The sequence below is a fragment of the Sus scrofa genome, chromosome 10 (genome assembly GCF_000003025.6).
Source record: "Sus scrofa isolate TJ Tabasco breed Duroc chromosome 10, Sscrofa11.1, whole genome shotgun sequence".
Classification (NCBI taxonomy): domain Eukaryota; kingdom Metazoa; phylum Chordata; class Mammalia; order Artiodactyla; family Suidae; genus Sus; species Sus scrofa.
Genome location: NC_010452.4, coordinates 33,891,515 through 33,916,179, shown reverse-complemented (window position 1 = coordinate 33,916,179; position 24,665 = coordinate 33,891,515). Strand labels below are relative to the sequence as shown.

Below are 24,665 nucleotides of genomic sequence, written 5' to 3'. Positions count from 1 at the left end.
CCCCAGCAACGCGGGATCCGAGCCGCGTCTGCAACCTACACCACAGCTCACGGCAACGCCGGATCGTTAACCCACTGAGCAAGGGCAGGGACCGAACCCGCAACCTCATGGTTCCTAGTTGGATTCGTTAACCACTGCGCCACGACAGGAACTCCGCAACATTGGATTCTTAACCCACTGAGCGAGACCAGGGATCGAACCCACATCCTCATGGATGCCAGTCGGGTTCGTTAACCACGAAGACACAATGGCAACTCCCATATAATATCTTCTTAAGCTTGGGACAAGTCCCTGAGTGGCACCATGTGTACCATGATATATGTCTGCCATCCCTGGAGTCTTCAGTCTCCACTGGTTTCCTTCTCTGGAAACACAACTCACCTTCAAATCTCTGAGTGAGATCTTGCTCAATCTCATCAAAGCCTGCTGCTCGGATATTTCTGAAGAAGTCTTTCAAGTAATCCAAAGCATCTTTCATTCGGGCATGTTCATTGATAATAAGGGCATCGTTGTATATCTGTTGAAAATGAGAACAGTCTCAATGTGTTTCTAACATCGAATGCATTCGCTGTACTTGAGTTCAATTCACTGTACTTAACATGGAATTAATTTTAACAATACAGTTGTTTCCAATCTATTCCAACTTAGTTTTTTAAGATGAATGATCTCCAACAGTACTATAATAAAACCTTAGAATCAAATACTGTTTAAGAAAAAAACAACCTCAAGTAGCTAGAATGATTAATTCATTAGGATATCACTTTGGACTCTAGAATTCTATCTTCTAAGAAATAGAAGAGAAAGAAAACTACAAGAAAAATGCATATCAAAGATTAAAGCACAAATAAAAAAAACAAAAGCAAGTCAACTTCCACATCAACTTAATCTCTTTATACATCCAAATCCACCACTGAATTATAATTGCACCTGCTGAGAATAATGGTGCTGCCCACCTACACCAGATATTCAATTAAGTTCATTAAGATTCTACAAATGCATACTGACTGCATGTATTTTATTTTATTTTATTTTTGTCTTTTTAGGGCCACACCCACAGCAGATGGAGGTTCCGAGGCTAAGGGTCCAATGAATTGGAGCTACAGCTGACAGCCTATGCCACAGCTACAGCCATAGCCACACCATATTGGAGCCGCTTCTTCGACCTACATCACAGCTCACAGCAGTGCCGGATCCTTATCCCACTGAGCAAGGTCGGGGATCAAACCTGCATCCTCATGGATACTAGTCAGATTCGTTTCCGCTGAGCCACAATGTGAACTCCTGCATGCGTTTTAAAATTTTCTCAATGGCATGATAAGCAGAGGTGTTGGTGGTTGTTGTTGCTTACCTTCTTGGTTAATCAGTAAACAACCAGAGACTCTGGATTTCTCAGCATGTGGTTTTACCAAAGGTAGGAAAACAAGTGCTTCAGGATATGGCAACAGAACCCACATACTAAACTTTGGCGATGGCGGTCACCTGTCACATGTCTACAGTAATGCTCACCATCCCCCGTTTTCCTGTCTCGTCAGTTACGGGGATGCTGAGGCAAGGAATAGAACCTCGGCCTTTGTTTCTGTCCTGTTGCCTCTAGAGCTACATTTCACAGACCAAAGAAAATGCCGAATGGGGTATCTTTCGGAGTTTGCTTCCTAAGAACCTCCTGGAGAGTTTCTAATGAGCTCTTGAGGACAGAGTGAAAGTTGATGCTCTCTGAGCTGCCCCAGCCCAGCTCCCAGTTGGTGCTAGGATTCAAATAGGCTTTTCCAAAGAAGCCACATACCCGCAAATGTGACATGTACGAAAACAGTGCTTTACAAATCCTGCTTTCTTTGTCTTTGTCTGGCATCTGAAACACCGCACATTCTTTCTGAACCTTGACAATCCACTGCTCATATTTCTGTGTTCCGAAATTACTATTTTGAATTTGAAATAAGCCTCCTGGAAAAAAAAAGAGAGAGAAGTTTTTCATTGTGCCATCTGGCCAGTCATTTAAGGTCCTAAGTATGCCTCACCTTCTAATTTTCTTCCTTCCTCTCTGTACACATAGTATTCCTCCTGAGTAGTTTTCAGCAGCCTGTCAGTGTAGACATACCACTGTTTACTGAATAACTACTAGGCACTGAGAATCAATGTGTCTTACATTTATCACTTCATTCACTACCCCATGAAGTAGATGTTACATTTTATGGATGAGGAAATGGAAGCTCAGGGAAGCAAAGCCATTATCCAAAGTCACACAGCTAGTACATGGGGGCAGGAATTCAAACTTGGGTGTGCAGGATACCCAAGCTTTACTGACTCTCTGATCTGGGCTGACCAAAGCAGCTCAGAGCCGAAATAATGGCTGTGAAAAAAACCTAATTTTGCCTTTAAAAATGAAATAGCAGCGAAGAAGCATAGGGCTCGTGGGCTTCACCAGAGGAGGATACTTAAAAGCAGGGGAGACTGAACGCCACACGGCCTGCTCTGCCTTGCTGGAAACTTAGCCAGGTGATCTCCACAGTACATTCACAGGACCAAGCACAGGATAGGGGCTCAAAAGCCACTTGTCATGGATGCTTCTGTATGCCAGCAGCTCCTAAACAGCTTCAGTTACTTGCTTCAAAAACTAAGCTTCTGGAGTTCCCATTGTGGCACAGTGGTTAACAAATCTGACTAGGAACCATGAGGTTGCAGGTTCCATCCCTGCCCTTGCTCAGTGGGTTAACGATCTGGCGTTGCCGTGAGCTGTGGTGTAGGTCACAGACATGGCTCAGATCCTGCGTTGCTGTGGCTCTGGCGTAGGCTGGCAGCTACAGCTCCGATTCGACCCCTAGCCTGGGAACCTCCATATGCCGCGGGAGCGGCCCAAAGAAATGGCAAAAAGACAAAAAAAAAAAAAAAAAAAAAAAACCCCCCAAAAAAAAAAAAACAAACAAAAAAAAACTAAGCTTCTGCTGTGGCCCAGGCTCTGTCCAGGATGCTAGGGATAAAAAGGATGAGGGAGATACGGCCCTGATGTCTGTGAGCTACCGTCAGAGCAATTATTTTTCCCCCTTTTTTTGGCTCTGCCCACCATATGTGGAAGTTCACAGGCTAGGGACTAACCCGAGCTGCTACAGTGACAACACTGAATCCTTAACCTGCTGCACAAAGGAACTATTCATTCTTTTTTTCTTTTTTTTTAAGAGCTGCACCTGCAGCATATGGAGGTTCCCAGGCAAGGGGTTGAATCCGAGCTGCAGCTGCCAGCCTACACCACAGCCACAGCACCACGGGATCCTAGCCATGTCTTTGACCTACACCACAGCTCATGGCAAAGCTAGATCCTTAACTTACTGAGCAAGGCCAGGGATCAAACCCGTGTCCTCATGAATATTAGTCAAGTTCGTTTCCACTGTGCTGCAATGGGAACTCCCTCACCCTTTCATTTTTAATAAGAGGCACAAAAGTGGCCACCCAGACAGGCAGCATTATAGCTTTCCCAGCCCCAATGACAAGGGGCCTGTCAGTAAACTAAATGAATCAGCAAGTAGTTACTGAACTTAGGTGTGAAAATAAGCTAAGCCATCTGGCAATGAGCAGCTCATGGGATGTGGACAGGTGATGAGGTAGAGGGAGGGTATTGGAGGTGGAGGAATAGGAAGGCAGAAATCCACGTCTCTCCACCCTTCTGCCATGTCCCCAACTCCAACCGTATCCTAGTGCTTCTGGAAGATACAATGGCCTCCCATCTGGTCTTCTCACCTCCTGCCTTGTTCTTTCCAATCCAGTCTCCATTCAACAGATGCAGGTAGTTTCCAAAATTGCAGATGAGAAACAACACTAACCCACTATTTTAAAACATTTAATGGAGGCGTTCCTGTTGTGGCACAGCAGAAACAAGTTCAACTAGGAACCATGAGGCTGTGGGTTCGATCCCTGGCCTTGCCCAGTGGGTTAAGGATGTGGCATGGCCGTGACCTGTGGTGTAGGTTGCAGACATGGCTCAGATCCCGTGTTGCTGTGGCTCTAGTGTAGGCCGGCGGCTACAGCTCTGATTTTGACCCCAGCCTGGGAACCTCCATATGCCTCGGATATGGCCCTAAAAAATGAAAAATAAAAAAAATTAAAACCTTTAATGGGATTTCCCATTGTGGCCCAGCAGTAACGAACCCAATTTGTATCCATGAGGCTGCAGGTTGGACCCCTGGCCTCGCTCAGTGGATGAAGAACCGGCGTTGCTGTGACACAGGCTGGCAGCTGCAGCTCTGATTTGACCCCTGGCCTGGGAATTTTCTTTTTCTTTTCTTTTTTTTTTTTTTTTTTGGTCTTTTTGCCATTTCTTGGGCCGCTCCCGTGGCATATGGAGGTTCCCAGGCTAGAGGTCAAATCTGAGCTACAGCTGCCGGCCTACACCAGAGCCACAGCAATGTGGGATCTGAGCTGCATCTGCGACCTATACCACAGCGCACTGCAACGCTGGATCCTTAGCCCACTGAGCAAGGCCAGGAATCCAACCTGCAACCTCATGGTTCCTAGTCAGATTCATTAACCACTGAGCCACAACAGGAACTTCTAGCCTGGGAATTTTCATATGCTATGGGAACAGCCCTAAAAAGAAAAAAAAAAAAAAAAAAGAAAAAAAAAGGTTTAATGGATTCTTCCAGCCAAACTCCTGCATCAGCCCCCAGAGTCTTCTGTGATCCCACCACTGCCTACTTCTGACTCTCATGTCCAGCTACTCCCCTTCCTGTGGTTCACAAGATTAGTGGAAAATCCCACACCACACTCTCTCTGCTGTCATGTCTCCTCTGCCTGAAACACGCCTTATCCCCACTGCTCACCTGCCCCATCACCTGTTGTTTCATGACTATCACTTACCTACCTTTGGGACTACCATTGGCCAAACTGAAAATGCCTCAAAGGCTGGGGCTGTGTGGAAGGGTCCAAGCTGCATTCCCATCACCTAGGACCTAGTCCAACACTGAATGAACCAACATGTGAGTGAGAGTGTTTGGGGAACAGCCAGTCAAAGGGTTTGAGTAGGGAAGGAGCAGAAAGCTGGCAAGAGAAGCAGATGGTAGGGGCAGGTTAGAGGCTGTGAGAGCTTGGCCTGGATGGACAGAGATGCCAGCAGCACATGGACAGGATAAAACTTGTTGTTTCAGGAGGAGAAGCCAGGTTGGGGGGTGGAGGCGGGGGGTGGTTTGATGGAAAAGAAAGTGGAGGTATGCCAACCAGCTGTTAGAATAAGTGTGAAATCAGGCTGTAAAAGAAAGGAAAGAGGAGAGCACATTAAGTGTGAGAAAAGACGAGACCCTAGGAGTTATCTTGCATCAAGAATTCAATATCTCCAAAACTCTAAACTCGCCTGCACCTGCCAAAGCAGCCCCTAGTTCTGGAACCAGGACCATCTGCTGGTGCACACACAGGTGCCAAGCCAGAAGCCCAGGGTAAGCCTCCCCACCCCTTCCCCTGTTAGTTCCCACCTGAGCCCAGTAAAAGCCCTTAAATCTGAGCACCTCCTGTTTGCACAAGCCTCCTCCCTTCAGCACCCCATCTTCACTGCCTGTTTGCCCATCTTCATTCACTGGAATCCTCATCATAGGACGCATCAGTTTAAAATCCTCCGAGGCTTCCCATTGCTTTTAGGACAAAATTCAAGCTCAGCTTGGCCTACCAGGCCCTTCACTGCCCCCCACCTCTCCCTTTAGCCTCACACCTGTCTACTAATCACTTGTTAGAATTATCACAAAATCTTGCAGGTCCTGAAATTCATGGTGCTCTCTCCTTCCTTCTTGGTCTAATGCCTTTTCGACCTCACTCGATTCTCTCTCGTTCTTAACCTGGCTGACTCCAAGATCTGCCTCAGACATCACTTCCCCCAGAAAGTCTTCCCTGCAGCCAGCCCAGGGCTTGGCTCCCACAAGCTCCTGGTGTCCAGTGTATAACTCTACCCTGCTGGCTGCATGGAAGCAATCTGCATGATTCTCATCATTTGACTGTGAGTTCCTTGAAGGCAGAACTGTCTTTAATCTTGGTATTTCTGTCACCTAGCATAGCACCTGGCACAATAAGTACCTGGTGAATGAATGAATTAATTAAAAGAAGAACAGAACTTGGGGACTTCAAAAGAGAATCTCTAAAGAAGAAAGAACCAAAGATCGACTCCTAGGCTCGAATCTGAGCCTTCGGGAATGGTGGTTTCATTCATATAAATAGGGAGGTCAGGATAGAAAGCTAATTGGGAAAGTCAAGAAACAGTAGATTGATTTAAATATGGTATATTTCAGGGGTGCGTGTATTCAGATGGCTTTACTTTGGATTAAAAAAAAAACACACAAGAGAAAATAAAAGAGGATTATAAGGCTTCTGAATAACCTATAATCAAGGAAGTCAACCCCTGGCTACAGTCTTGACATTGTCTGAACTAAGGAGAATGCACAAAGACACCAGTGAACTAGAGATGGCTTTTCCCAAATGGAGAGAATACAAAATGAGATGAGCTCACCAAGAGTTATGGTACCAAGTTCTTCAAAGATGCTCTTTGCCAGACTCTCTATCTCCATCATCAGCTGTGATATGATGCACTTAAATCTGTCAGTGGTCCGTAATTCCACTTTCCTGAAAACTAGAGCCATCAAAGGAAAGTGATTATTTTTCAGGAAGAACAAATCAGAGTTCAAAACAGGCCTCTCTAAACCTTTCCCTGCCTTTGCTAGTTGCTCTGTAAAACCCGAGGGCCCACACTCACAGGAAGGTTGTCTGAATGACTAAACAAAGACTCAAAAACCTTGCAGTGGCTCCCTAAGGCTTAATGCACTCATCCTAACATCCCTGCTATTCATGGTCTGGGTCTAACTCAATTCTTCACGAGGGCTTTCCCTGTACTCAATGTACCCCCCGTCTCAGGAGGCTCTTTCCATCTTGTTTCTGCAGATGCCTTTTTTTTTTTCCCCAGGGCCGATCTGCAGCATATGGAAGTTTCCAGGCTAGGGGTTGAATCAGAGCAGCAGCTACCAACCAACACCACAGCAACAGCGGCGTCTGCGACCTACACTGCAGCTCTCGGCAACACTGGATCCTGAACACACTGAGCGAGGCCAGGGATCAAACCTACATCCTCATGGATACTAGTTGGGTTCATCTCCACTGAGCCATGAGAGGAACTCCAAAGACACCCCATTTTAAGCCCTGTCTCTGTTCTTTGATCTGCTCCCCTCACCAAACCCCAGGAGTGTTCACTACGTTCCTGACGTTCATATCTGCACTGTGTCCACAGGAGCTTACTCTTCACCTGCTGTGGGCCATGTTCTGCTGAGAGCTGGAAAGAGCACACTCTGTGCTCCAGGGAGGCCTGTGCTCTTAGGGGAGAAAAAGATATGTGGCCAAATGACCACACGGAGTGCTGTGATACAGTATGTACAGGGAGTCACGGGGCACAGGAGAGGCCCTAACTCTTCCAGGAGAGGCAGCGTTGTGAGGAAATAGGGGAAGAGGCAAGGGGGAGTGAGCAGTCATGGGCAAAGGCTGGGATGGACAAAACTTGGAGAGAGAACACAAAGGACCCACCTGAGGAGGCAGAAGGAAGGCCATGTGCTTGGGTTTATGGGAGGTGGGAGGAGATGAAGCTCAGAGCATGGGAGGGACAGGATTATAAAGATATGTGGGAGTTCCCACCATGGCGCAAAGGGATTGGTGGCATCTCTGGAGCCCTGGCATACAAGTTCAATCCCTGGCCTGGCACAGTGGGATAGGGATCCAGAGCTGCTATGGCTGGATCACAGCTGTGGCTCGCATCTAATCCCTGACTCAGGAACTCCATATGCCATGGTCGGGACGGGGCGGGGACAGAAAACAAAACGAAACAAAATGTGTATGTGATATTAAGAGGTTCAGATTGAGTACTTTCTCTAAACTCCTTCCATGAAGCTCCTGGACTCTTTCATGTGTATTTGTTCTGCCTTTTATCCAATCCAGCCCTATGCCGTTCAGAGAGCAAGGCAACAAGAGTTACAGGCATCTTCTGTATCCCTTTCGCCTGCTGGGCTAGTACAGCATTGTACTCAATAAACATGTGTTAGTCAATTGTAGTCATAAAATCATATTCTGATCTTTTGAGGAAAGATGAGTTCAAATAATTTCACATCAACCAAAATTCCCAGATACATATTCAAAGATTGGCCAAGCACTCAGTGTCCTTCCCAGGCCTGGCACCTGAGAAAGACCGAGCCATCTGTATGCTCAGATCTTCCCAGCAGCTCTCCCTTACTGCCAGTGCCTTCACAAGAGTGTTAGGAAAATGAAGAATAAGCGTGTCTGCTCTCTACAGGCCACTTCTGAGCTCAGGTGGGAAGAGAACGGGAAATGTGATTCCTTCCTAAGCTTGGGGTTAAATATTTCCTATACAACAGACAAAGGGTAAAAACACAGGGTTCATCTAAATGGCCCTGAACCAAGATGAGCAAAGGGTAACAAAATCTGGAAGGGCTTGTTACTGGATCCCACTTACACTTCTGGGGCTTATACACAACTTCCTCTAGTTCTTCCAAGTTGTCTCTGACTGTTGCTATGACCGAAGTGTCAAGAGAAGCACACAATTTGCAGATGTATTCTGTGGCTTCAGCCTTGTTTTTTGCATCCCCAACGCCAACCGAGGCAGTCAGTCCAATGACCTGTGAGGAGCATCCCGAACCATTAGATGTCTGGGAAATAGCATGATATTCCGCTCCTGGAACTCTTTTCTGCACAATAGGGCTTTTTATTGTTTTTTTTTTTTCTTTTTATGGCCGCACTGTCAGCACATGGAAATTTCCAGGCTAGGGGTCAAATCGGAGCTGCACCTGAGGCCCACACCACAGCCTCAGCAACACCAGATCCTTAACCCACTGAGCAAGGCCAGGGATTGAACCGCATCCTCATGGATACTAGTTGGATTCGTTACTGCTGAGCCACAACGGGAACTCCAAGAATGGTTTTTCATCTGCCCCATCTTTACTTATTTCTGCTTGCACACTTATCCCATGCCCTCTAGTCTCCTGGTATCTTGTTCTGTCAATCATTCCCTCTCCCCCTCCTGCCTCACCGACTGGTCTCAGGTGATGCTGAAGAAGTTCAAGACTCTTGAGCACACCTTACTTTTTCACACATCTGTGCCTCTGGACACACAGAAGCCTTTACTGAAAACCATCCAGCTATCTGCCTCGTAAACTCCCATTAGTTTTTGCCTCACCCAACTTCTGTTAGGTCTTGCCTTACTTTCACAGCATCTTTCTGTTCTGTACATCCATAGTGTGCCATCACCATAAATCGTAATTCTTAAGCATGTGGCTCCCCACAAAACTTAAGTTGTGTGAGGGAAAGGACCATGTCTTTTTATATTTGTACCCCCAATGCCTAGCATAGTGCATGACACAGAGAGGCACCTAATACCTATTTGTGAAGTGAATAAATGAATCGATATTAATTAAGGAGCCATACGAAAGGCATTTAGGATCTCAGAAGGACATCCTCGATACGGCCACAGGGTATGCAAATGGGATCTAGGAAAGTTAGGGAGTTCTCATTGTGGCTCAGAAGTAATGAACCTGACTAGTATCCATGAAGATGCGGGTTCAATCCCTGCCCTCCAGCAGTGGGTTAAGGATCCAGCCTTGCAGTGAGCTGTGGTATGGGTCTTGGAGGCAGCTCAGATCTGGTGTTGCTGTGGCTGTGCTGTAGACCAGCAGCTGCAGCTCCGATTCGACCCCCAGCCTGGGTGCCTCCATATGCCTCAGGTGCAGCCTAAAAAAACAAAAAAGATCTAGACAAGTTCGAGCTCTTCTCAGAAATCCATCTGACTTGGGAGATACCTGGGGCAGTGAGTCTGAAGATCCTCCAAGTTTCCGATCTAGATAATTAAACATGATGACATTATAAGGATGCTGTTTGCTGGTGTTGTGGCATTCATCAAATATCATCAAAGTAAACACAGAGAGTGATGGAATTGTCCCATTGGTAAGACAGTTCACAAGAATCTGTGGTGTTAAGATGATGATGTCGTTGTTCTCAACAATCTGTTCCACACAGACAGTGTCAGACGTTGCTCCAGAAATGCCTGCAACTTTGTACCTGGAAAATGACAGAAATTTCCTATTACCAACCATAATAGGAATGAGGAATCACACACAAAGGATGTACCAGATCAGAACATCGATTGATTAGTTCTCCCTAAGTCTAAAAGGAACAGATCTGGAGAAAAGTTAAGAGCTTAGCACAAAGCCCTGCACACAGTAAGTGATCAACAAATGTAAGCCAGGAAGAACTGCTAAAAAACATTCCATGTGGCACCTGCAGATAGAGAGAGCCGAAAGTAGTTTTTTCAAGGAATTGAAAAAGAAAATAAAGGCAAGACTAATATAAAATACTGATTCACTCAAAATCATTGAAAAGTTAAATGTGGCATTTAGCTGTAAAATTTATCTCAAGTCATTTACTCACACTGCCAAAGCTAATCACAGGAGGTTAGCATTTCAGCTATATCTAACAAAAAAGACTTGGATCTATGAAGGAATTAATATCTAGCTGAATCTACCGTAAATTTTTTGGATCATGGTTTTCCAAAAGCAAAACAAAGCAGAAAACACATTGGTTACATGAAGCTAGAGAAAAAGAAGTTGGACCAACTGCTATACGTACCCAAGTCTTTCAAAATGTTTTGAGAACACAGATTTCTGCTGCTCATACACTGGGAGTTGAATAGCAAAAAAGACAACCTTCCCCTTTCGTCCTCGTGGAAATTTCTTAAGATGATGTTCACATATAAGAAGAGAAACAAAGGTTTTTCCACAACCTTTAGTATATAAAAGATAAAGAAAACATGTAACTAAGAGTATACGAAAATATTTCTGTAGAAAAATCATTATATTTGGCGCCCCTAAAACCACTGCTCTGACTAGTAAATTGGTGATGTGGGTGGGTTAAAAACTGGAGAATTTATACAATGACTCAAAAGCCAAGTTACCTCCTGGGTCACATGCACTCAAACAGCCAGGGCCTGCAGGAAGTTAAAAGGAGTCATTTTTCTTTCCCTCCTCATGTTCCTTAGGATACCTTGAGACATATGAATAGAATGGTTTTCTCAAAGACAAATGGAACAATGAAAAAAATGAAACTGGGGGAGGGGAGGAAGTGGGATGGACTGGGAGTTTGGCGTTAGTAGATGCAAACCATAGCATCTGAAGTGGATAAGCAATGAGATCCTGCTGTAGGGTACAGGGAACTATATCTAAATACTTGTGGAGGAACATGATGGAGGATAATGTGAGAAAAAAAATTATGACCCAGGTATACAACCTGGGTCACTTTACTGTACAGCAGAAAATGACAGAACATTATAAATCAACTGTAATAAAAGAAATTTATAAAAAAAAAAAAAGAAACTGAAACTTGCCTGTTTTGTGCCAGTGTTCAACAAAAGAGGGGAAAAGGAAGCAAAAAGAGAAACAAACTATCAGTAATGGCAATCAACTTACCAGTAGGAGCACATATTATTGTGTTTTTTCCATTCTGAGCAGGTAAAGCAAGCTCCAGTTGGTACTTTCTTGGCTTCAGTGGGCTGTAAGTATGAGGTGCTTCTAGAATAAAACAGGCATTCAATTACCAAAGAGTGACCGCTCTGAGGAATCAAGGCAATAGCCATCGCCCAATAGACAAGGCTGACTCTAGGAAGAAAGGTCTTATTTAAGGAAGTTTAGAATCCTTGTCTCTAATTAATCATTCCAGCTTCTGCTCTGATTTGAAGTACAGCACTCTCTGTCAATGACAAAGTACCAAATGGCAAGAAGGAAAAAAAGAAAAATCCCACAAAGATTTCTTCCTGAAACAGTCATGGGAGCCTCGTAAGGAGAAACTAGAGCAAGAAAGTCCTAATTCAGGGCCAGGCAGAGGGCTATTAACTAAAGGAAATGCTGCATGAGCCAAAACAACAACAAAAAACCTTGCAAGATCTTTGAAAAACCTCAAGCTGTACAGACCTCCCAAAGTAATGTCTTTTTGAAAAGCAACCGCACTTTGTAATTCTGCAGCCTCTCACATGGTATTTTGTCTCAACAGAACCAGAAGTTTTTAAAAAATAATCAGAGGATTTATCTTACTAACAGATAAGCATAGAGCATGTTAGGAGCTAGAAAAGATTTTGGAAATAATCTATTGAGTCCAACCTACTCATTTTAAAGAAAAGAGGGGAGTTCCTACTGTGGTTCAACAAGTTACAAACCCGACTGTTATCCTTGAGGATGTGGGTTCCATCCCTGGCCTCGCTCAGTGGGTTAAGGATCTGGTGTTGCCTTGAGCTGTGGTGTAGGTCACAGATGCAACTCAGGTCCCATGTTGCTGTGGCAATGGTGCAGCCTGGCAGCTGCAGCTATGATTCAACCCCTAGCCTGGGAACTTCCATATACCACAGGTGCAGCCCTAAAAAATGAAAAGCAAAGCAAAAATAAAGAAAAGAGGAAATTCTAAAAGGTTAAGTGAGTTCACTAAGGACCTTTACAATTCAGAAAAATTTAAAGCAATTTACATTCATTGATTTTATTCTGGAATGGCAAAAAATGTGTATAATTCAGTTTGTAGAAGTAATCTACATACTTTGTTTTTATGGTGTTATCCCCAAATCACATCTTCCTTCTAACACTACTCATTATTAACGCTAATTTCTCTCCTGATGCCCTCTTATAAATGACTTTTTACTATGGTTTGTTATGCAACTTTCTGGTCTCCTCATGACAATATGTTTCTGGAAACATAAAGTGGGTTTTATAAGGCTACAGCTAATTTAGACAGAGACTCTGTGTAAATTAGAAAAAGGAGCCCCTTTTTGGAGACACAGCCCCTCTGCACAATTTGGCAAACAGCACAGGCTTATCTCGGCCCTGGCTCAATCTCTCAGCCCCACACATGTGTGCAATGCACACACCTCACTAATATACACTGCAGCCCTGGGATCTAAAGAGGAAATTGAACAAGTGACTCACAAAGAGTGGAAGTATTTCTTTATAAAGCAGGGCTGCTTTTGGATTTCAGAGACATGGATTTTCTGGGAGAATTCTATTAGCATTTTCAAAACAAATGTGCACATACTTCGTGATAAGAAGACCAAAAAAAAAAAAAAAAAAAAAAAAGAAGCTGGTGATATCCATGGAAGGGAGAGAGTGACTTTTCTAATTATAGAAAAGTATCTATTTTAACATAAATTCTCTTTTCTCTCTTACTTTTCCTTAAAGACCACTTTTGTGAAGCTATGACATTTGGCATTGCAAAATATTTCCCCACACAAAATACCTAAAGAGTACCATTATTGAAAAGAATAAACAATACTGAGTACCTGAAGAGGAACACGAATTCTGACTAAGATTCTGGTTTTCTGGTTCTTCCTTGTAGAAAATCTGTACATCACAAGTTTTCATTTCATCATCCTCAAGATCTTTCATTTTAACATCTTCTGCACCTTTATGAGACCAAAAAAACATCTTAGAATCTTTAGATTACCTGATTATGATCTTGGTGGTGAAAGCCCTACAAGGAGGTCATGATACTAAAATTTTAAATTTCCATTAAGTTTTCTCACAACTACTCCCTCCACTTTTTAAAACAACTAGAAGAATCTTGCCAAGTTTGAAATCTCGATTTGGAGTTGGAACGCCAGTGTCATTTAGGGCTTTGTTATTCAAAGTGTGGGATGAGGACCAGAAACTTGTTCAGGAACTTTTTAGAAATGCAGATTCTTGAGCCCCAGAAACTACATCTTAACAGGATCTCCCAGCAGATTCGCAATCGCACCAAAGAAAAGAACAGAACTATTTAATAGACATTTATGTCCCTGACCTGACCCAGAAATCAGATGTTTATTTATATAGACAATTCTGGAACAGTATATCTTCCTAAAGAAGCCTATGAAAGGCTAAGGCCAGACACTCAGATGGTTTCCCAAACACAGCCTTTGAAAGGGAATTCCTGTTATGGCTCAGCAGTAACAAATCTGACTAGCATCCATGAGGATGCAGGTTTGATCCCTGGCCTCACTCAGTGGGTTAAGGATCCAGCGTTGCCATGACCTGTGGTGTAGGTCTCACACGTGGCTTGGATCCCACATTGCTGTGGCAACGGACCCCTAGTCTGAGAACTTCCAGAAGCCTCAGGTGCAAATAAAAAAAATTTAAAATAACCTATCGCTTTTGGTATGGATAAGCAATGAGATCCTGCTGTATAGCACTGGGAACTATATCTAGTCATTTAGGATGGAGCATGATAATGTGAGAAAAAAGAATGGGTACATATATATGTAACCTTGCTGTACAGTAGAAAATTGACAGAATCTGTAAACCAGCTATAATGGAAAAAATAAAAATCATTATAAAAAATTAAAAAATTATAATAATATTCTGAGATGATGTTATTAACTTCAGGAAGCCAAATGATGGCTCAGATGCTTAATCACAACAGATTCTTTTTTCCAATCCTGTTCTAGTTCAGTTCCAGATGACTTCCAATTGAGAGAATCAGGCAATGTCTACCATGATTCTATTCTGAAAAGGGGGTGAGTTCTGGAGTTTGAACCTTTACCTCTAGAATTTTTAAGCTAATTCTGTGACAGTCTAAACCCAGACAGTGGGCTCAGACTCTGCCTCCCCACATCCTCTGGGCAGGATGAGCTAATTCTGGATGAGAGTGGTGTGTCCTTGGTTCATTTTTAGGAGTTGTGTGCAACCTGACTAATTCTACAAAGACCCACCTGACTCCCAGTACCCAAGTTCAAGTTGGTCTCTCACTAGAGGTGTAGCCATGAGTATCTGAAGGAGAAAATGCCTCTGACAGTGAGTGAAAACCAGGTAGGAATGCAGGAAGCCCTACATAGAACCAGGAGGAAGGGCCAAGGGCCTGTTTTCAGACCCTCCTACCCTTCTGAACATCCTACCTTTGTCTACCATCCACAGTTCACTGAACCTGCTCTCTTCTTTCTCCAAAGCAAGTTTCAAAGTTTTAGGCCAATTCTCCTTGTCTGATCTGAGGAGGCATTCAACCATTTTCTCTGCACCTGCCATCAGCCCCTTGCTGGAACAAATCTAAGCAAGGCAAACATAGTTTTGATTAAACAAGTATTTCAGAGGTTTCCCTTTTACGACTTTTTACTGAAGAAACAATTCAATCACTGTATACTCCGGTTCCGTAGGTCTCCTTCATGACTATTCTTGCTCCATCCAATGTGTCTCTTAAGATACCCTTTCCTTCATCCTTGTCCTCTACATGTGATATCACCATGTCAAGCCTTGTGTTCTCACCTCCTCCAAGATGTTAGACATTATCCTCATCACAATATTAGGAAAACCAATCCATTTGATGACCACTCAAAATATGGGTATACTGGTATAGGTATATTTGGAAGGATAAAACAAAATAGTAACAAATGGGGTTTTTTTATGACTTACATGGCTTTTCTTATTAATCACAATAACTAAAATTTATTGAGCACTTATTACGTGCCAGGCACATGTAAGCCCTTTACACATACCCTATCACCCAATCCCTATAAAAATGCCGTATGAATAAGTACTACTGTTATTTCCATTTTATACAGGAAGAAACCAAATAATTTGCTTAAGATCACACCACTAGTAAGTGGTTGAGCTAGGATTCACACAATTTATTTGTGTCCAGAGCCTGAACACTTAACTACTGGAGTCTACAGCCTTTTTTCTTTTTATCTATTACACTGTCTGATTTTATTTCAACTTGCAAAAAACATTATTCACAAAAGTAATGACATATAATTTTAACTGAAAACAGGGCAAACGTGAAAAAAACTTGTGACATAAAAATTACTTGGATCACAATTAAAGGTACTCTTCCAGGTCATTATGCCTTAGATTTGAGGACTTTCAGCGATTTCAATGACCTCTCTCAGGTCTAAAACAGTACAGAAAACAGAAGACATTCCCCATATTCAAATTCTTTTCCCCAAATTCAATATTTAATATTAATTAAAATACCTGTAGAATTTCTTCACATTCCTGACTAATTAAACATTCAGCTATTTCAGGAAGGATATCTTTTGGATTGATCGTAGTTTTAAATTCTGGTTGTAAACGCCTTAAGAGTGATCTGTACTCCTCCAACTTCTCAATTTTTTGGAAATCCCAACTTTCAATGGCTTCACAAAGTCCACAATAACCTAAAAAGTAGGAAGAAAATGCAACTTTTTTGGAGACACACTAAAAAATACTTTGAGGAGTTCCCATTGAGGCTCAGTGGTAACGAACCGAACTAGTATCAGTGAGGACATGGGTTCAATCCCTGGCCTCACTCAGTGGATTAAGGATCCGGTGTTGCCACAAGCTGTGGTCGCAGATGCAGCTTGGATCCCGAGTTGCTGTGGCTGTGGTATAGGCCGGCAGCTACAGCTCAACCCCTAGCCTGGGAACTTCCATATGCCATGGGTATGGCCCTAATTAAAAAAAAAAAATCTGATATTAATATCATAGAAATCATGTTTGAATGTATAGTGAAAGGATTCAAAACATATTTGTAAATCACCTCCATTATCAATGATCTTTGCAAAAGAAAATTCAATATCCATTTTAGGCACTCCACATTTCAGGTACTCTAACAACATAATCATCTCATAGGAGAAAGTACAAAGGATAAATCTGAAGTCATACATTTGGTCTTAGTATGAAATCTTCCCTCCAAGGTACCCTGTGAACTTCACCTACAATCTCTGATTTGCCTTTCAAATGGTCAAACTATCATGCTATTAAGTATCTTCTCAGTGCAAAGCAGTAAAAAGGGCAAAAATAAATATAAATTTTGATTTCTGCCCCTCAAGAGCTTACCTTCACTATTATTCTAAAAAGAGAATAATACATATAATGAGAAATCTGAGCGGGAAATTATTTCTAACTATAATAATCCAAGAATGCTTGGCTCCAAGTTTCTCTCAACAGAATCACCAGGCTTATCTGACTAGAAGACCCACACTCTTTTCATTAGGCTAGAAAAGGTACAACAACAAAATGAATGCATACGAACCTATGTCTGATTCCCTAAACAATACACATTTAGTTTAAGCTTGTTTGAAAATTACATCCTACTAAATGCAATTTTCTCTGACTTTTTCAAAAGTTTAATATTACATTTCTAAGTTTCACCTTGCTGTAGCTACATTTGTACATTTTCTTTTTTTTTTTCCCCCCAGGGGCCTCATCTGCGGCATATGGAGGTTCCCAGGCTAGGGGTCCAATCGGAGCTGCAGCTGCCGGCCTACACCACAGCCACAGCAATGCCAGATCTGAGTCACGTCTGCAACCTACACCATAGCTCACGGCAACACCAGATCCCCAACCCACTGAGTGAGGCCAGGGATCGAACCCGAAACCTCATGGTTCCTAGTCAGATTCGTTTCCGCTGTGCAACGACGGGAACTCTGATGATTTTCCTTTTTAATCATGACTGAGCACCTCTGTAAACCTAGGATGCTGGGACCTTTAAAGAGTATCAGGGAAATAGGTATATCTATACATTTCTTTTTTCTCCCCCCCCCGCCCCGTTTTTTCCTTTTGAGGGCTGTCATTACCACTGTTCAACCCTGAAGTGTTTTGCTAACAATAAATGTTGTACCTGTTTTTACAGTCTTTGCCTCCTTGAGACAGTCTTTCAAGGCAGGGCAGCCTTGGAGGGGGAAATCAGGGAAATTCTGCTTTTAGCCTCTAACTAGTCTAGTAACTAGGATTCCTGGCTTTCACTCAGGCTGCCCAGGTTCAATTCCTAAGCAGAAAATTAAGATCCCACTTCATGGAGTTCCCGTCGTGGCGCAGTGGTTAACGAATCCGACTAGGAACCATGAGGTTGCGGGTTCGGTCCCTGCCCTTGCTCAGTGGGTTAACGATCCGGCGTTGCCGTGAGCTGTGGTGTAGGTTGCAGACGCAGCTCGGATCCTGCGTTGCTGTGGCTCTGGCGTAGGCCGGTGGCTACAGCTCCGATTCAACCCCTAGCCTGGGAACCTCCATATGCCGCAGAAGCGGCCCAAGAAATAGCAGCAACAACAACAAAAAGACAAAAAAAAAAGATCTCACTTCAAGCCATCAGGCACTGCTGTCTCTCCAAAATAACTCTGACTTGTAATAAGAATGAACCAACCTGCTTGGTTAAGGGCATCCAAAAAGCCTCGGAACCAGCCTTCCTCCTGGAGCTCCAACAGGAACTGGAGAAAAAGTGATGCAGCCTCTGTCGGGCCCTTGTTGTTTTTCTCAGCCTGAATATGCTGCACCTCATCTACAAACAGAAGCAAGAATAACTCATCAAACTGCAGAACCTCTAAGCACTGGAAGTAAGACCACCATCATTGGAAGGGCTGTCAGACCTCAAATGGGGCTGAGGATTATAGCAAATCCCATGAACTGCAGGAAGACAGCAAATTCTCCGCCCAGGCCAATCATGCCTATTCTTCACCAACCCACTCTCCTATCCTCTCCGGAAACATCGCTTAGTTTGTTGTGGAAGTCTGGGAACACGCTCTAGGGAAGAACTTAAGAAAAGGAGTTTCTTAAGGATATTTGCAAGAATCTCCCCACAAGGGAGAAGTCATGGTAGCATCAGGTTAGACGGAAGAACAAAGGCTGCTTCTAACATTTTGATTGTCTCTAGTTCAAAAGTCTGAATTAACTGCAGAGCTAAAAGTGTGAGGATAGGACCTCACTGTAATGCCATCGATAACAGCTATGGTGGACTCAGCAAGCAGAGTTATAAGTAGAGAGGAATTCCTGTTGTGGCTCAGCAGTAACAAACCTGACTAGGTTCCATGAGGACCCAGTTTTGATCCCTGGCCTCACTCAGTGAGTTAAGGATCTGGCATTGCCTCGAGCTGCAGCAGAGGTCACAGATGCAGCTCAGGTTCTGTGTTACTGTAGCTGTGGCGTAGGCCAGCAGCTATGGCTCCAATTCGACCCCTAGCCTAGGAACTACATATGCCATAGGTGCAGCCCTTAAAGAAAAAAGAAAGAGAGATACTTTCATGGTCCTTTTCCAGGTTTTGTGCTAAGACATGTAAAAAAGTAGGAAACAGAAACTTCAATTAAATAGAGTCAGGAGACCAGAGGAGTTCTCATGCCCTGTGACCATAGTCAAGCCCAAGAGGAAGAACACAGACTCTTGTTTACTGACAAGAACTCAGCCAATGAAAAGCCATGGGCTCTACCACCCATATACAAGTGTTCTCTTGCTCTGCAGGAACTTGCATGTGGCTGCCATGATTGCAGACCCCAGACTGCAATTCTCTGCTGATCCTAAATAAACCCATCTTTGCTGGAGAAATGTCTGGCAGTCTATTTCGGCTCAATGGATGGTAGGAAATACAGCAGAAAAGAGAAAGCAAAAGGAACTAAAGAGAAACACAGTGAGGCCAGGTAGCAGAAGACTACCCACCAACCAACTGATGGTCACATTGACTTTAAACTAACTCCATGTCTGGGGTGATGACCAAATTGCTGCCTTTGTATGATTTTACATTTGATAATCTTCCAATTTTTCTCCCTGTCAATGGAATGGAAACTCCAGGGGAGTAAGTCAGTTGTCTGGCTGGTTAACCTCCATATTCTCAGAGATTAGAAGAGGATCTACCATTTAATATACATAGACTCAACAAAAGTATGTGAATGAATGAAAGGAAGGAAGGAATGCCTTCCTTCCCTGCCAAGGTCTCTGTCTCGGCAACAACAAAACAAACTCTTTCAAAGTGTAAAATTCAGGAGTTCCCCTCGTGGCTCAGCAGAAATGAATATGACTAGCATCCATCAGGACGCAGGTTCTATCCCTGGCCTTGCTCAGTGGGTTGGGGATCCAGCGTTGCCATGAGCTGTGGCTTGGATACCATGTTGCTGTGGCTATGGTGTAGGCCAGCAGCTACAGCTCCGATTTGCCCCCGAGCCTGGGAACCTCCATATCCCTCTAGTGCTGCCCTAAAAATATAAAAAATAAAAATAAAAATAAATAAAGTGTAAAATTCAATGGTTTTTAGAGTCGTAAATCTATCACAACTATCTGATTTTACTGCATTTTCATTACTGTAAAAAGAAATCTTGTATGCACTAACCCTTACTCCCCATTTTCCCTCCCCTTAGCCCAGGCAACCATTAATTTACTGAGTCTCTATGGATTTGCCTATTTTGGACATTTCATATGAATGGAATCGTATAGCATATGTTCTGTGTGACTGGGGTCTTTCACTTAGCACAGTTTTCAAGGTGCATGCATACTGTGTCATGTATCATTCAATCCTTTTTAATGCTGAATAATACTCCACCGTATGGATACACCAATTCTATCCATTCATCAGTTAAGAAGCATTTATGTTGTTTCTACAGCTTGTCTTTTATGAATAGTAATGCTATGAACATTCATGTACAAGTTTTTGAGTGGATATGTATTCATTGTTTTTGAGTATACATCTAGGACTGCTGGTTCCTATGGCAACTCCACATTTAGCACTGTAAGGAATTGCCAAACCATTGTTCAAAGGAGCTTTACCATTTTACCAGCGATTTATGAGGATTCCAATTTCTGCATATCCTTGCCAACACTTTTCATTGTCTGCCTATTTATTTATTTATTGCTTTTTAGGGCCACACCTGTAGCATATGGACGTTCCCAGGCTAGGGGTCGAATTGCAGCTACAGTTGTTGGCCTACGCCACAGCCACAGCAATGAGGGATCCGAGCTGTGTCTGAACCTACACCACAGCTCACAGCAATGCTGGATCCTTAACCCACTGAGTGAGGCCAGGGATCAAACCTGCATCCTCATGAGTACTAGTCGGGTTTGTAACCCACTGGGCCACATCAGGAACTCCCCTGTCTTTTTAATTTCCACCACCTATATTAGTTTCCTGTGTCTGCAGTAACAAATTGCCATAAACTGGGTGGCTAAAACAACAGTATTCTCTCAGTTCTGGAGGCTAGAGTCTGAAACCAAGGTTCTGGCAGGGCCACACTTCCTCTGAAAGCTCTAGAGGACCATATATAGTCCTTGCCCCTCCCAGCTCCTGGTAGCTGTTGGCATTCCTTGGCTTGTGGCTGTATCACTCCAATCTCTGCCTCTGTCTTCACATGGCCTTCTCTTTGTTTCTCTGTGTCTGCACATGGCAGTCTTGGTATGAAGACACCAGTCCCATTTGATCAGGAACACAGCCTACTCCAGTATGACCTCATCTTAACTAATTACCTCTGTAAAAATCCTTTTTCCAAATAAGGTCACATTCTGAGCCCTGGAGTTAGGACCTCAATATATCTTTTGGGGAGGAGGGAACAATTCAATCCATAACTGTAACCTATGTTGTCACCTATCCCGGCTTCCTTGGGCACACAATCCTACCCTGTTCCTTTGAGTGAGTTAATTCTATTCCTAAACCCAGTCCTTACAGCTGGGTTCTTGTTTCCAGGCATCCCTGCTACTTACCAGCTATTACTGGTTCTCCACATGGAGGTCTAGGTTGGTCCAGTCACAGCTGAGACTTTCCCAGGTAAGATGCCTCACCATACCCTGGTCCGTTTAGTTTCACTCTGCACATGGTTGGGCCAAGCCTGCTGCTACCTGGCCCCTATATCTGCTGCTACTAGGTTGTGCTACTTTCCTCAAAAGCACCGAGAGTTGAATGCTTGGGAACTGGCATTTGGGGCAGTCAGTATCTCCCACTCCTTTTGCCTTCCTGGCCACTCTGTGATGCCATCCTCAGCTTCCCAAGACAGAATTTATTGATCTCTTTCCTGCGCTTTCTTGCTGTCTTTCCATGCTTCTGATTGGAGTGCTAACACTGAATAGTGTAGAGTCCTCATCGAGCAGGGAGGGGGGAGGCATCCTCTCCCTTAGAGGGTGACTGTGAGCATGTTGTACTCATCTTTCTCTTCACATCATCAACAAAGTACCTGCCTCATGCATGTGTCTAGAATATGTTGCTGAGAGAATGGACAAGTGCTTAGAATACTGCCCACCAGTGCCCCTGCTGGATAAGAGTTAGGCTTGACTCCAAAGGGATGTTGCAAAAAATCTGTAACCCATACCCAGGTTTACCTTGAAACATCCTGGATAACTGTGAATAAGCCAAGCCCGAGAGCACCCCAGTAACCAAGCAAGCGCTCCGGGAAAAACATGGCTGCAGTGCTCCTTTCCCAAGAGGCCACTCATGCACAATATCCAACATGTGGAGAGAGGAATCACAGTAAGACAGTGGATGTTGTTAATGTACTTTAAATATATGGGGGGGCGGTGTTCACGGGAAACTTCTGTATGGGCATAAAAGTTCCCACTGCCTTCTAACGAAAGCAAAAAAATAAGTCAAAAAGCTTCTATCCAGCCATAATGCTCCTTAGTGTCTCTGAACCCTGAATCCTCACTGAATCCTGACTGATAAAGTATATTTGTCACAAGTAAAGTTAAAACAGAAATCAGAACTTCTAAGGCAGCCAAGAAAAAAGCAGGAGATAGAGAAACTTTATCAATCTAATAGAAAACAGAGAAAGATGGGGAGAAAGCAAAAAGTTTTTGTGATAAATTATAAAGAAAGAAGCAGGAAAGGTGTAAACTAAATGAAAACAGTTGCCTCTGGGGAAGGGCTCAAAATAAAAACTCTATGATATCTTTGACATTCAAAAATAAGGCAGTATAGGAGTTCCCCTTATGGCACAGCAGAAACAAATCTAAGAACCATGAGGTTACCGTTTCAATCCCTGGCCTCCCTCAGTGGGTTAAGGATCTGGTGTTGCCGTGAGCTGCGGTGTTCAGATCTGGTGTTGCTGTGACTAAGGTGTAGGCCGGCAGGCAGCTGTAGCTCCAATTAGACTTCTAACCTGGGAACTTCCATATGCACATGTGCGGCCCTAAAACAAAACAAAACAATAAAAGAGTATACAAAATGTTCTTCAGCTTACTTTTTTTAAACTTACCTTTGGTGTTTTTATTGTGATTGTATTATAACTATAAATTAAAATTACTATCTCTGAAAAACTACTCCACCTATGCACTCCCATAGCACACTATGGTTTTCCATCAAAGCACTCACCACACTTTACTGATTTGGTTACATGCATTCACACATGCTCTCTGCTCTCTCTCAGGACAGGAACCATTTCTATAGATCCCTCAGTTCCCAACAGAACACTTCCTATTAGACAATATGTCTAGTAATATGTGTAAATTCCCTCCAAAGCTAGCCTAATACCTGACACATGAGTTCTGGCTTATTGAATCAATACACAAGTGCATGGGAAAAAGGAAATTAATATGATTATTAGGTGTCACTCATTCCAAGGATTTCTAAAAGAGATACAGAGGTCTTGTCCAACTTAGAGTCTTCAAGGACCCAAGCTCCTCTGTGGTTATTATGATGTTATTTTGTTACTTCTCTCTAAGCACAACTAGAAAGCAAGGGTGGGGTGGTGTGGAGGGGTCCATTTATGTTGGTGGCATTCTTTCACCTCTCACTCCACAGCCTGTGGTTTGGTTTTACACAGCAGTTAGCTCTCAAGTTACCTGCCTGCTTTAATGCAATTTCCAAAAATTGCCTCACTGCAGGAAAGCTCTGTAGGGGAGCCAGATCCCCTCTCTCACCTCGACTTCTTCCAGGCACCACTGTCTCCCTCTATTCCCCAAGCCCCTGCTCACCTCACCACCATGCACTTCTACACAAATTGGTAAAATGGCCATTCTCCATCATCATGGGCCCCATGAACTACATTCAACCTGAATCGAAGCCTGGAGCCTTTCACTCCAGGGAGTCTTGCTCCTCTCAAGCTTCCAGTTACTTGCAAGTGCAAATAAGGTCCCGCAGAGTAAGCCTCAACATCCTTGGCCTTCTGACTGCACTCTGTAATCACCGTCTCCCACCTCCAAATTCTGAGACTGTAAAGTATATTAAGGAAGGACTTGTATCTTATTTCTGAATCTTTGATGTCAGCACAAAGCCTAACACACGGTAAATGGAACTATTAGGAGAAACCAATAAAACGGACAGTGACTTGTTTCCCCAGCTTCTAATGTAAACAGTTGTGCACCCCTAAGCAAGTCATTTCATTTCGTTGAGACTCAGTTTCTTGACCTCGTCGGGCACCTCAAACTCCGACAATCTCGTCTAAAATGCTGTGGAGATGTTGCCACAAACCCGGCCTTCCTAGCAAGCTCCCAGTATTGAGTGAAAAAACAGGTGAAAGCAAGAGGGAAATAAGACCTGAACTGGGTTTTTTTGCTCCAAGGGCCAGGAGCGGCTGGGAAGCACTCACCGTCCCTAAACCAGGGGGCCATGTAGCTCAGGATGAAGGTGGGGTCGAGAGTCTTCCTGACATAGTCCCCGAAAGCGTGCAGATTCCGCCGCTGCTCTGCTGTCATACTGCCGGCTCAGCTTCTGGCCGCGCCTCGTCTGCGCCTGGCTGCACTAAAGCCCGGCGAGCCGGGAGTCTCCTAAAAAGCACCCCGCGCCGGGAGGCGGAGTAGCTGAAGAACCGAGAATCGAAACTGCGACGAGTTGGGAAAGGGCGGAACCGGCCCAACCCCCGAGCCCTCACTTTCCCAGCGCGGTTTCATTTCTTCTCGGATGCGTGGTTCCCCAACCGGCGGGCGCTCGCGGATCTAGAGCGCCCCAAGAGGACCCCTGGGGATTGCTTTTTGAGGTTCATCTTCTCTTC

The 24,665-nt window shown here is 43.8% G+C and overlaps 1 protein-coding gene across 7 annotated transcripts in view; it reads right to left on the bottom strand.

Annotated features, from left to right (window-relative positions):
- DDX58 (DExD/H-box helicase 58) overlaps window positions 1-24,460 on the bottom strand; it is an 84,432-nt gene extending 59,972 nt beyond the window's left edge. For 4 of the 7 annotated variants that reach the window (XR_002336113.1, XM_021064056.1, XM_021064055.1 and 1 more), the window contains exons 1-12: window positions 24,264-24,450; window positions 18,136-18,270; window positions 15,990-16,171; window positions 14,918-15,065; window positions 13,328-13,450; window positions 11,478-11,579; window positions 10,642-10,795; window positions 9,816-10,074; window positions 8,477-8,639; window positions 6,476-6,595; window positions 1,784-1,941; window positions 382-517 (exon numbers count right to left, since the gene is read on the bottom strand). Coding sequence is in view for 6 of the 7 variants with exons in the window: in XM_021064056.1 (XP_020919715.1) it covers window positions 382-517; window positions 1,784-1,941; window positions 6,476-6,595; window positions 8,477-8,639; window positions 9,816-10,074; window positions 10,642-10,795; window positions 11,478-11,579; window positions 13,328-13,450; window positions 14,918-15,065; window positions 15,990-16,171; window positions 18,136-18,270; window positions 24,264-24,369 (1,786 nt within the window). In the remaining variant the exon portion in view is untranslated. 7 annotated transcript variants of the gene reach the window in all.